Source organism: Artibeus jamaicensis, unplaced genomic scaffold (assembly GCF_021234435.1).
Source record: "Artibeus jamaicensis isolate MK-2021 breed Jamaican fruit bat unplaced genomic scaffold, CSHL_Jam_final contig_468, whole genome shotgun sequence".
Lineage (NCBI taxonomy): Eukaryota > Metazoa > Chordata > Mammalia > Chiroptera > Phyllostomidae > Artibeus > Artibeus jamaicensis.
Genome location: NW_026521846.1, coordinates 1,743,510 through 1,757,676, shown reverse-complemented (window position 1 = coordinate 1,757,676; position 14,167 = coordinate 1,743,510). Strand labels below are relative to the sequence as shown.

The 14,167-nt window shown below is 36.9% G+C and overlaps 1 protein-coding gene across 2 annotated transcripts in view; it reads left to right on the top strand.

The window, feature by feature from the left end:
* Nucleotides 1-13,695, top strand: part of PARG (poly(ADP-ribose) glycohydrolase) — a 230,425-nt gene extending 216,730 nt beyond the window's left edge. For both annotated transcript variants that reach the window (XM_053667366.1, XM_053667365.1), the window contains exons 17-18: nucleotides 11,679-11,807; nucleotides 12,559-13,695. In XM_053667366.1, coding sequence (XP_053523341.1) covers nucleotides 11,679-11,807; nucleotides 12,559-12,713 — 284 coding nt within the window. In that variant the 3' untranslated portion in view covers nucleotides 12,714-13,695. The remainder of the gene's footprint in view (nucleotides 1-11,678; nucleotides 11,808-12,558) is intronic.
* Nucleotides 13,696-14,167: the final 472 nt, after the last annotated feature.

Sequence of the window (14,167 nt, the reverse complement as noted above, 5' to 3'; positions counted from 1 at the left end):
ATATAGGCCTCTTTGAGTCCAACTTGTTTGCTATTCTCTGAGCGTTTTGGACTTGTATGTCTTTTTCCTTCACCATATTTGGGAAATCTTCAGTCTTTATTTCTTTAAATTGGTTTTTGAGCCCTTGTTCACTCTCTTCTCCATTTGGTATTTCAAAGATGCAGATGTTTTTATGCCTCATGTTGTCCAAGATGTTTCTTAAGCTCTTCTCATTTTCTTAAATTCTCTTTTCATTTTGTTGTTCTGCCTGGGTGTTTTTTTTTCTACCTTGTCTTCCAAATCAGTGATGCAATCCTCTGCTTCTTCTAACCTACTGTTTATTCCTTCCACAGTATTATTTCCTTCAGATATTGCATTCTTTATTTCTGACTGGTCCTTTTTTATGGTTTCTATGTCTTTTCCCATGCTATTGAGTATCCTTATAAAAATTACTCTAAACTATCTGATAAATTGCTGCCTCCATTTCTTTCATCTAGCTCTTCTTCTGGAGAATTCTCATGTTCTTTCATTTGGTTTCTTTATCTTCCCATTTTTGTTGCTTTAAATTTTTTATCTTAACTGTTAAACTAATCAGCCATTACACTGATAGTTGTTAAAGCTAATCAGGCTGTAATCAACCATAAGTCTTAAACTCTACAAGGTAGGTTAGAATAATTTCTGCAGGGCTCTTGCCCTCAGGCTGATGGCACTTAGAGGCAAATTCTCTTCCCAAGAAAGGTGGCTCCTGCAATGTGGGGAATGACTCAGCACAGGATGCTGGTAGCTGTTCCTTCAGTGCTCTCCCCAGGACCACCAACCCCGGACCTTCCTCAAGCATATCTAGTCCATTCTGCCCTTCCTGTGCCAATACCCAGGGTAAGAGGCTGCAAATGTATTTTGTGCATTGACCCTTTTAGAGGCTCTCTGCATCTCCAGCCTTCTCTCCCTGGCAGACAGAAACCCTGATGCTTTGCACAGCTGGATGTTGTTGTCTGAGTTCCTTTCTGGTTCTGGTGCTATAGGCTATGGTGCCACGCTTGGGATTTAGACCCTACACTTCTCATGGTAACCCCACAGCTACTGAAATATCCCTCTGGAACTTCAGCTGCCACCCATGGTGCCCAGCCAACCCTCTCACGCACCTCTTTGACACTCCCTACCAGTCTTGTTGTGGTGAAATGGTTTCTTCTGTCTGTCCTTGGTTATAAGATTTCTCTCTAGCCAGTGTTCAGTTGCTTATTCAGAGTGATTTCTCTATAATGTAGTTGTAATTCCAGATTGGTCCTGGGAGGAGTTTACTGTTGCTGCTACTTACTCCACCGCCATCTTGGGTCTCCCTAGTTTTGCATATTTTTAAACTATCTTTATCTGGCTAATTCCTTCTGTTCCTTTAAGATTTCCTGTTAACTATTCCACAAAGATCTCTCTTCTTCTCTCACCCACTCCATTCCCCAACCCTGCAAAAAATTTCTCTGGATTCTTTCAGGTACAGGACACACTAATCTACCTTATCACTTAACCACGAGAGGATATTATTGGCTGATGTGACTGAGAAAGGCAGAGTAGGGTTGATCTCAAGGATAACTGGATCCTGAGATTAAATGCTTCCTTTTATGTTATATATTTGTTGCTGCCCTTCCTACCCTTCCTGCCCTTCTTTCAAGATAATGGCTTTATTTTCTCCTGTTTCCATTGGTTATCTCTGCATGGCACAAGCCCGGACCAAATAGTTCCAGGCTTACAATATTGCAGTTGAGTCTCTAGTGTAAAAGAGATCTCCTTAGGTTAAAAATCCCATGGAAATAATCTAATTTGACCAATTTAAATCACTTTCCCCTCCATTGGACTAAGTCATTGTAACCAGGGAGTCATTAAACATCCGATACACCCCCTAACAAGATTAAGAGCATATGCATTTGATTTTTATTTGCATATTTACATTAAACAGAAAGTTTTCTGAGATTATAGAAATATTATTTCATAACTTATGCCTCATTTATAGCAAACCTAAATTGTGTCTTTACTAGTTATTTTGCTATTTTGGAATCAGGATACCCAAACTATGGAAAAATTAATGTTCTGGGAAAGATTGGAGCATAGACAATGCTGATAAATCATTTTCTGCCATGCTGTGGCTGGCTTGCCTATATCTTTGGGGTTTGAGGGAGGTCTAGTGGTGTAAGTGAGGAAGGGGTGACTACTGATGAAAAATGGAAGGTAGAAAAATAGAGAGTTATGTGCCAGGTCACCCAGTTTGACTACCACAGAATCCTCTTCTCTTGGCTTTCTTCTCTCAGAACATATCATATTCTCCATTTCTCTCATAGCCTTGCTCCTACACACTGGAGTAGATATTCATTCTTTAGCATTTCTGCATTGTTCTTTCCTGTGGGCCCAGTGCCTAGAATGGGGTCTTGTATGATAGTGTGTTCAAAGTGACTAGCGAGTGAAATAGGTGTTATCAGTACCTTGGAGATGACACTGAGTTAGAGAATCTGAGAAATGCCTTTTGGATTTTTTTTAACGCTGGGAGTTGCTGATGATCAGCCAGGTTTAAGAAATGCTGCATTCTCTTCTTTAGTTTGCATAGTTGCCCTTAAGTTTGTTAACCTCATTTTTAAGATGATGAGACCAAGGTTTTAGAGAGGCTAATAAACCTGTTCAAAGAGAGACAGCTAGTGTCAGAACTTGAATTTAAACTTGGCCTGTCTTCATCAAAAATCAATATATGTTTTTATTATCATTATTATTATTATTGAACATGTTGAAAACATGCTGTTTCAGGAATTATACTAAGTGCTTTCTTTACATTAGCTCATAACAGCCTATTAAGTAGGCTAATTTTTATTTTTCTCTTTAGAGGTGAGATAACTGAGACATAAAGAAGTAAGTGTCTTGCCCTGGCTGGTATTGCTCAGTGGATTGAGCACCGGAATGTGAAGCAAAGGGTAACCAGTTCGATTCCCCAGTCTAGGGCACATGCCTGGGTTGCAGGCCAGGTCCCTAGTAGAGGGCATGCAACAGGCAACCACACATAGATGTTTTTCTCCCTCTCTTTCTCCCTGTCTTCCCCTCTCTCAAAATACATAAATAAAAATTTTTAAAGATTTTAAAAAAAGAAGTAAGTGACTAGCCTGGGGTCATGGGATATCAAGTGACAGTGTTAGGATTCAAACCAGGATTGATGCCCAAGAGTCCAGTGTCTGTGCTCTTGCTATTACTTTATTGGCCAAACTCTGGATCTGGACATAGATTTAGGAGTTGGCACTCTAGAGATGGTGGTTGAATTCTTGTAGAAAGAGTGGTTAAAGCAGATGAAAGGATTACAGTTTGAGCCTTTAGTAATATCTACTTTAGGGTTGGAGAGGGGACATAGGCTGCAGGCAGATGGTGTCAATATTAAAAGCAATAGCCAGAGGATAAGACCAATTAGAGAATAAGAGTTGGCCTGGAAGAGTCAGCTAAAAGCCTTTGGGGTTGGTAGCAGTGCTGGAGCTTTCAAGATAATTGGGGCATGTGAACTCACAAAACAGCTTGGGTTAATAAAGAAGGATATCAGTAGTACTTTCAAATCTGCTATTTTAGCTTGCTTGCCAGCATGCATTTGAATAATGTAAATAAACGTTTTGGGGGCAGTTATTCTGATTGGCACATGGTAAATTTGCTTGGATTAGAGCAGAATGACTTGGCATGCAACCTCACAACATAGTGGGTGAGGCTTAAGTTTTTCGACTGTCAGGATTTGACTCCCAGCTCCACTCCTTTTTGTCTCTGTGACCTTAAATAAATTACTTAACCTTTTGTGGCTATATTCCCTTTTTTAAAAAAATGGAAATAATACTAATATTTACTTTATTCAGTTTTTTGTAACAAGTGACTTAATCATTGTAAATCTTTTTGTTTGTTTTTAATAAAGGTCTCGTTTATTTTTAACAGCTTTCATGAGGTGTTTACATACCAAACAATTCAACCATGTAAGGTGTACAATTCAATGATTTTTAGCATATTCAGATATGTGCCAACATCATCACAATTTTAGAACATTTTAATCACCCCAAAAGAAACTCCATATTTTTAGACACTATCTCCTTACCCATTTACCCATTCGCCCCCCAACCTCCCCCAACCTGAGGCAACACACATGCACATTTCTTTATCCATTTATCTATCGAAAAGCATGTAGGTGGTTTTCTACCTTGGCTATTGTGAATAATGCTGCAATGATGGACTTGGGAGGTGCAAATATCTCTTTAAGATACTTAATTCATTTTCTTTGGGTATACACTCAGAAGTAGGATTGCTGTATCACATGGTACATTTTTTAAAATTTTTAAAGCAAATTCCATACTAGGATAGGGGGTAATTGTATCACCCCCTATCCTAGTATCAAGTATAGTTGTATCAAGTATCATTGTATCAAGTATAGTTGATCAACAATACTTGATCAACAATATCATACTTGTTGAGCAAGTATTGTTCAACAAGTATACTTGAGCAATAGGTGCTCAAACTATACTTGAGCAAGAATAAAATAAGTTTTTAAAAAATGAACAAAGGACCTAAATAGATATTTTTAGGTCCTAAATAGATATCCAAATAAGACATACAAATGGCCAACAGGTACATGAAAAGTTGCTCGACATCACTAATCATCAGGAAAAGGCAAATCAGAATCACAATGAGACTATTACCTCACAACTGTTAGAATGGCTATTATTCAAAGGACAAGAGATAAGTGCTGGGGAAGATGTAGAGAAAAAGATACCCTTGTGAACTTTGGGTGGGTATATAAATTGATATAATCATTGTAAATCTTGAATTTGTGCTTATGGAGCTGCTAGAAAAGAGGTCAGTATTAGCAGTTGTAACTAAAATGACACCCTCATGACCTCAAACTGTACTTGTGGTGTATCATTTTACTCATTTTTTGTTTGGTTCATTTGTTGAAAAAGGACACTGTGAATTGTTTTTTGATATTATTCATATTTATTTGGACTTCTTTCATAGCTTAACATTGATGCCAAAAAGAAAATTAAAACTAAGCTCCCTGCAGGTTAATTTAAGTGATTATTTTGGCACCTACTTGTGCTTGAAGTTAGAATTTGATGCTTTTATATCATACTTGGAGTCAGTCCATACATCCTATTCGATTTGTGATGCAAGAGGGTTCACTTAACTCATAAAACACAATTCTCTAGATTTACAAAGTCTTGGGGATGTTGTAGATAGTGAGTCTGAAGACAATTCTGTTTTAAATAACCTTTTGTTAGTGATTACTGGTGTATCTAATGTCAAGAGTAATTTCTGAAAATTTTATTTCTGAATTTATAGTCTAATATCTAATGAAAGGAGAAAAATTATAGCAGAGATTATGGAATTTTACACTCAACTAGTCTTTAGGGGTCTGGTTGCACTCCTTTATTGCACAGCTGGGAAAAAATGCTGGAAAGACAGTTAAATGACTTGCCTGAAGTCACAAAGCTAGGTAGGTAGTAAAGGATGAGGACTGAACTGGATCTGCTATCTCTAGTCCCAGTTTGTCTAACACATGCTTATGTTATAATTTCCATACAAACAGAAGTAGATGTAAAATCAAAAACATAATGTGAATTGGTGTCTCTTATTAGGATCTGGCCTATTTTTGGTAACTGTCCAGCTTATCTCTATGAGACTATTCAGAGGGACAAAGTGGCCTGTAAAGCATTTAAAAAAAAAATTTATAAGAGTTTATCTTAGCCAAACTGGTAACATGCTAGGGAACAAGCTCTCAAATGCTCCTGGCCTATGAAACATTTTAAAAACAAGTTTTTTAGGGAGATAAATTTTTAATGTTTTATTATATTTATTTTCTTTAATGGCAAAAGACCACTTATATAATATTTCTGTATATAAGGAAAAATAGGATTAAAAGGACATTTCTTTGGGTCTCTGTCTCTTTTTAAATAGGAAATACTTAAAGCCAAATTTTCATTCAAATGAAGATAAGAAATGACACCTCTTAGTAGAAGAAGATGACAAGGGATTACTTTCCATTTTTATATGTAGTTTAGGTTAGTTGGAAGCTTTTGAAATTGAGTATATTGAAGCTGTAATGTATGCACAAGTTGGATGAGCAGTTTTAATTAAAAACATCTCTATTTTGAGATTAATTACTTTCAGCACTCTGAGATTAATGAGGCCCAGTCATGTTGTGGATACTCAATAAATATTAGTTTGGAAATTAGGAAACACTTTGGTATTTTAAAATCTCACATGTAGCATAGTATCATATATTCTTTCTTAAATCTGGGGATACTCAACTATACTAAATTTACTAGTTCAATTTAAAAAGTGTTTCCTTCCTGCATAACTTTTAAAACTTTTTATTTGAAAATAACCTCAAATTTGTAAAAGTTACAAAAAGTAAAACTAATACCTTTTTCTGTGTACATATGTGTGGTTGTACAAGGTCTTCCCAGAAAAAGTCCAGCCATTTTTAATATAACAAGAATGGTGTGAACCTGGCAACCAAGGAGAGTGGACTGGAATGAGCATGTGAGAATAACGATGACTTAACTGTACTAGTCAATGGGGTAGATGCCATTGAGTGATCATGTGTACTCTGGCCGTCACATTCAAAATGTTGAAAGTAAAGCAACAGATCTGCATCATATTTTGTGTAAAGCTCAAATATTCCCCCATGGAAACTATTTAGATGATTCAGAAGGCTTTAGCTATGGGCAGCAGGTGATCAACAACTTCATGATAACAACACATCTGCTCACATATCACATCTGGTGCAGAGTTTTTTGGTGAAACATCAAATCACCCAGGTTACTCAGTCCCCCCTACAGCCCAGATTGGTGCCCTCTGACTTTTGGCTTTTCCCAAAACTAAACTCACCTTTGAAAGGGAAGAGATTTCAGACTGTCAGTGAGATTCAGGAAAATACAATGGGCAGCTGAAGGCGATTAGGAGAACTATGTGAGGTCCCAAGGTGCCTACTTTGAAGGGGACTGAAGCATCATTGTCCCATGTACAATGTTTCTTGTATCTTGTACCTTATTCAATAAATGTCTCTTCTTCATATTACATGGTTGGATACCTTCTGCACAGACATTGTATGTATATATGGATATACACAATTTTTTTCTGAACCATTGGAACTCGTAATATACATTAACATGCCCCTTTTCCTAAGTATTTCAGTGTACTTCCTAAGAATAAAATATATTGTTTTTTTAAATATATTTTATTGATTATGCTATTACAGTTGTCCCATTTTACCCCCTTCACTCCCCTCGAACCCACCCATCCACCCATATTCCCCCTTTAGTTCACGTGCATGTGTCATACGTATAAGTTATTTGGCTTCTACATTTTCCATACTATTCTCACCCTCCCCCTGTCTATTTTCTACCTACCGTATATGCTACTTATGCTCTGTACCTCTTCTCCTTCTCTCCCCCGCCCACTCTCTTGTTCATAACCTTCCATGTGATCTCCATTTCTGTGGCTCCACTCCTGTTCTAGTTGTTTGTTTAGTTTGTTTTTGTTTTTGTTTTAGGTATGGTTGTTAATAATTGTGAGTTTGCTGTCATTTTACTGTGCATGTTTTTTATATATTTTTTTAGATAAGTCCCTTTAACATTTTATAGAATAAGGGCTTGGTGGTGATGAACTCCTTTAACTTGATTTTATCTGAGAAGTACTTTATCTGCCGTTCCATTCTAAATGAAAGCTTTGCTGGATAGAGCACTCCTGGATGTAGGCCCTTGCCTTTCATGACTTGGAATACTTCTTTCTAGCCCCTTCTTGCCTGTAAGGTCTCTTTTGAGAATTCCACTGACAGTCTCATGGGAGCTCCTTTGTAGGTAACTGTCTCCTTTTCTCACTGCTTTTAAGATTCTCTCCTTATCTTTCATCTTGGGTAATGTAATTATGATGTGCCTTGGTGTCTTCCTCCTTGGGTCCAACTTGTTTGGGACTCTGAGCTTCCTGGACTTCCTGGACTTCCTGGAAGTCTATTTCCTTAGCCAGAATGGGGAAGTTCTCCTTTAGTATTTGGTCAAATAACTTTTCCACTTGTTGCTCTTCCTCTTCTCCTTCTGGTACCCCTATAATTTGAATGTTGGAACGTTTAAAGATGTCCTGGAGGTTCCTAAGCCTTTCCTCATTTTTTTGAATTCTTGTTTCTTCATTCTTTTTTGTTTGTTTGTTTCTTCCTTCTGGTCCACTCTATTGACTTGAGTCCCAGTTTCCTCCCATCACTGTTGGTTCCCTGTGCATTTCCTTTATTTCCCTTAGCATAGCCTTGATTTTTTCACTTAATTTGTGACCAGATTCAACCAATTCTTTGAGCATCCTGATTACCAGTGTTTTGAACTGTGCATCTGATTAGGTTGGGTACCTCTTCATTGCTTAGTTGTATTTTTTCTGGAGCTTTGATCTGTTCTTTTCTTTGGGGCATTTTTTTTTTGTCTTGACACACCTGTTATGTAGTGAGAGGTGGAGCCTTAGGTGTTTACCAGGGCTGGGTAACCATCTGTGTTGTGATGCTGTATGTGGGGAAGGGGTTTGAGAGGGAGCAGTGGTACTTGCTCCATTCTCTGCTGTCTTTCAGTCACTTCCCCCACTTCCTACAAGCAAAGTGGGCCCTTCTGGTGCTGATTTGCCTGTGGGTGGGTTTGTGTACATTCTAGGACCCTGTGGTTCTCTCCAACAAACTCTCCTGTGAGGCTGGGAATTTCTCCTGGCATCTCAACCCTCACAGATGTTTTCCATCAGTGATTTAAGGCTTTATTTCCCTGTGATGTAGCCCTGGGTTGCGTGGTCTGTCCTACTACCCAGTTTTGTCTGGTTTATCTGCGTGTGAATGTGGGGCCGTCTGGTCCACCAGCCCACCTTGCATGCCATGCCCCTCTCCACAATCTGCCGCTTCTCTGGGTCCATTTGCCACCACTTTTCTGTGAGCTCTCTCAGCCCCAGTTGTCTGACTCTGCCCCTCCTACCAGTCTGGATAAATGTGTCTTCTTTAACTCCTTGGTAGTTAGACTTCCATACAGTTTGATTTTCTGTCAGTTCTTGTTGTTTTTAGTTTTTAAATTATTGTTTTCCTTATTTTGGTTGTGCGCGACAGCACATTATGTCTACCTATACCTCCATCTTGGCTAGAAGTCAGAATAAAATGTTTTCTATATGAAACACATTATAGTTGCCCTGACTCTCATGGCTTGGTGGGTTGGTCATCGTAATGCAAACTGAAAGGTTGGCAGTTCGATTTCTAGTAAGAGCACATGGCTGGATCACTAGTTGGAGGCTGGCAGGAGGCAGCCAACCGACGTTTCTCTCACATCATTGTTTTTCTTCCTTTCTCCTTCTCTTCCTCTTTCTCTAAAAATAAATAAATCTTTTAAAATTAAAAAACACATAGTTATCAAATTCTTAATTATATATTGATAGAATATTTTTATCTATTCCATCATCTATGTTCCAGTTTTGTCAGGTAGCCTAATAAAACTATTTACAGCCTTTTGCTCTCCAGTACAGGGCCTAGAGTTAGACATTGCACTTAATTGTCATGTCCTTTAGCCTTCTTTTGAATATGGAATATTTCCATGGCCTTTCTTTGTTTTTTTAATGACATTGACGTCTTTTAAGAATACAGTGTTTTTGTGGGGGGTTTTTCAGTTGGTTGCTTTTTTCTCATAATTAGGTTGAGGTTATAAATTCTCAGTCAGAGACCTCACTGCATGGGTGATAGTGACATTTGATGACCATCTGACCACAATGGTGGTGTTAATTTTGATCACCCAGTAAAGGTGCTGTCTGATTTCTCCACTGTATAGATATTGAGTTTTTTCTTTTACTTTTTTTGTAGCTAATAAGCAGTTTGTGGGAAGATACTTTAAGACAAAATACCTTAGATTTAGCATCCATTAATGATTTTTACATTTCAATCTTTGCCATGGTCATTGCAAAAAGAAGATTTTCTCATTCTAGTAGCCTCTCCACACTTACTGGTTGGTCTTTGACTTTCTCCTGTTAATAAATACCCTTCTTCCTCTTCTGTATTTATTTATTATATATTATCATTGTGGACTCAGCAGTTCATATATTTCTGTACTTAATATTTTGGTGCTTAGCTTGTCCAGATTTGGCTTCATGGGAGATTTTTTCAACTGGCTCTTGTATCCTTGTGACAAGCTCCCATGAATTTTTTCTTCCATCATTTTTTGAAACATTTTTTTTACCTTCTGGCATCGCAAAATATTTTGGGCTCTTCTTGAAACTATTCTGTCCCAACCATGTGGATCAGGCATGTCCCTGAGGAATCCAGCTCCTTTTAGGGGAAATGGCATTAGATACCAAGATCTGGGCACTAGGTGTGCTCACTGCTACTGAGATGTCCTTGGGCTTTTTCAGCAGACAAAGCTAAGAGATGTTCTCTCTCTCTCTCTTTCTCACACACACACAATGTGCATATTTTAGATGTCGGATCACATACCAGTGCCTTCCACTTCAGTCTGTCTCTTCCCAGAATATTTTTGTCTTTTTCCATTAGAGAGAACCCCAGTTCCCAATAATACCAACATTTACTTACTTGCTCAAACTTGAAATGTATTTAAAAATACTTTCAGAATTGATTAGCCTGTATTATTAGTAAGCAGACCTAAAATGAGTTAGGAATTTGTTTGTAATTCTTTCCTTCATGCCCCAGACTAAGGGTATAGTAGTCAAATTTTGTGTTAATAAGTTACATTAGTTCTTTCATCTTTTTCTTCATTTCCCTTCTGTGTAGTTATGTTATTCTTTTGAAATAAAATTAGGTTCATTTGTTTTAGTTTGCTTTCAGGTATAGGTTCCTCCACATTCTCATTCTTATTGTTTTTATTTTATTTTTTGAATATGTAGAATATTAACATGTTCTCAAAAATTAATACTATACAAAACCTACGATGTTTTACTTTATTTCCTTTTCTCTTTTTATTAAGGAAAAGATTTATTAAGCAAAGGGGCATTTATTGTACCTGTGTTCAGTTTTGTGGTTAGTATTTAAAATAAATTTTGTCTATTGAGAAGATTATAAAGAGAATTTTTGGAAACATACTTGAGTATAATTGATCTGTAACTTTGATTCCAATGTTCCCGAATGATTTTCCCATTCCAGCATGCCAGAGTTCCAGTAACTTACAGTAACTCCAGTTTTTTCAGTAACAATCATTCCATGCTGCCGTGATTGGTAGAGGTGGGAGTGCAGAAGGGATGAGAATGCTTGCTGCAGCCCTCTAAATGGATTGGTCAGGGAAAATCTCAGAGACTTATATTACTTGAAAGACCAGTGACTATGTAATGAGACAAAACAAGGCAAACAAACACAAAAATTTTAGTTCCAGATTAATATAAGAAAGAAGAAATACCACCATAGTGCCTTAACTATGCTGTGTCAAATGCATCTTGCTTTATTTTCCCACAAAGGCATTTGGGTAAGAATTCTGTGGCTTAATGATAGTCTCAGCAGCATGTCTGAAAAGTCACACAGCTAAATGATTTGTACCCATCCTCTATTTAACATTTCTAATAATGTGTATATTAGGTTTATAAATCTTTAATGCAGGATAAATCTTTGGCACAGCAACTATAATTTAGCTGGTTGAAAGAACTAAAGGTATCTTGATGGGAAGTGTCATCATAGAGCTATGTTTTTCTCTTTGCTACAGCCTTAATACAGATACTGGCAGCTGCTGTAGCTGAGAGAGATGTGGTTTATTTCACCTTTGGAGACTCAGAGTTGATGAGAGACATTTACAGCATGCACACTTTTCTTACTGAAAGGAAGCTGACTGTTGGTAAGTAGAAGATAGTTTTGACACTGGTGTCTAGATAGATTTAGCAGGAGGAACGCTTGCTAAATCTGGATCGATCAGTAAATAAGAAAACATGAAGTGTGATTTTGATGGTTGGAAGGACAAAATGTTAGAGAGGCAATATTTGTAGAATCATTTTTTCTGACAAAGTGCCATCCACAATCTTGAGTTTATCAGCTTATTAAAATAAGGCTAAGAAAGTAGAGTTAGTGTCCATGTTTGTGTATACTAAACTAAAAACTAAAAGAAGGAGGGTGTAGGAAGGTAAGTTGAAACCTAAGAGGCCTTACTCTGAGTCACATTTATCAGATATGCCAGCATGCTCATCTAGTGTATTTCAGTTGGACATGAAAGGCCTTTCTACCACAGGAGCTTAATGTAGAATTAGAGTTGTCATGAACTCCCAAAACTATGCTTGATAATGCACTATATAGGGTGGATAAAAGTAGGTTTATAGTTGTTCATATGGAAAAGAAATCAATAATTAATAAATAATAATACAAGAATAAATTCTGTTTCATGTACTCACAACTGTAAACCTACTTTTGCCCCATCCTGTATATAGCTTGTTGTAATTATGAGCTAATAAGTACATTCTTTAAGGTATTGATACTCTATTTTCAATAGGCAACTTTAAGTATTTATTACTTAAAGATAAAGCTGAGTGTTCTTTAGTAATTTTATCCATCTGCATACCTTAATGTACAAATTGGTCTGGCCTTTTACTCTCCAGGAGAAGTATATAAGCTGTTGCTACGATATTACAATGAAGAATGTAGAAACTGTTCCACCCCTGGACCAGACATGAAGCTTTATCCATTCATATATCACGCTGTTGAGTCCTGTGCAGAGACCACCAGCCAGCCAGGACAAAGGACTGGGGCCTGAGGAGCAGAGTAAATAGAACTTCCTTCTTTCCACCTCCTAGCAGAAACATCCTGTTAGAGTGGTCAGGTGTAATATATGAACTGACTGAATATAAATGTGTGTATAATCCACACTTCTATGCAAAGATGCAGTCCCTTCCATACACATACCATTGTCAGTTTGTACATCTAAGCCCCCTCCTTTTTTTCCCATTTTTGTCTATTTCAGTCTTTATTCTTTGATTATTCTTTCTTTGCCCATCAGATATCTTGGGAAATCTCATGAAAGGTTGTTCTTATCCCATCAGTTCTCTTTATGATGCCTGTGTGTGATACAAACTGCCTCTGCAGCCAGCGGAGACCAGTGGTGTAGGGAAGAAACTGGAATCCAAAACCTCTCTGACGGGTTTGCTGAAGATATCTCTGTGAGCCTTTCATCCCCAACTTTTGTTATGATGATATAGTTTGAGTTTTTGATTTTTGAAATTTAAAAGTTGGGGCTTTTTATGCATGTTATTACACAATACAATTTTCCTTGGTTAAGACAGTTTTGTAATCAAGACAGAATAATTTCCAGAAACAGTTCTTTTGAGACATCTCCTTCATCTGTTATGGTTTGTGATCAGTTTTTATTGATAATGGTTTCAAAAACTGACCAAGATGGAAGAAAAGGTAGAATAAAAGAGAACTTCCCCAAATGGTGTTTAAAAATAATAGATTAAAGAAAGCTGAAGGACTTTTTGTTTCTTGGGATTTTTTTCTTTTTTAATTAGTATTATTGTTTGTTTCTTGGTGACTGAGGCATATTCATACAACCAAAGTTTAAGAACTTGAAACTTAGTGTTAATTTGTATATAGTGAAGTTTCTCTGATATTCAAAGATTATATAGCTAATAAATTTTCATTAACAGTCATTTGTCAGAAATTCCCACATTATCTATATTTTCTATATAATATATCTTCTTTAAGTGTGTCTGTGTGCAAATATGTAAAATCTAAATAAAACTGGAGTTGTGGAAATGATTATGTTTACGCTTTATTAGTGCCTCTGTTTAAAATCCTTTATTTACAGTTGTGTCCATTTAAAACTGGCAACAAACAAATAATATCTTTCAAAGGTTAAAGTGAAAGCCAATACCAATTCTGTGTTAGTGGAGAATAGAGTTTAATCAAAGAATGACTTACTTCTATTTCTAAAGTAATCCTAAACCATATTGTTTTCTATTTTCCCAGACGAGGGTGACTTAAGATATTTATTCTCTTGTTAGGAAAGAGAGGTATAAACCATTTGCTCTCAATGTCCTTGGTTAGGGGGGACATAAGATCTTGCAACTCACCAGCTGGTATGTTATTCAAATTCTTTGGCCTTGTTTAATTTTTCATCTCAGTTTCCCTATTTCATTTGTTCAGTAATTTTCCTAGCCTTTAACTGTCCTGTCAACAGTATCATCAGTATTGGCTTGGCCAGTATTGGCT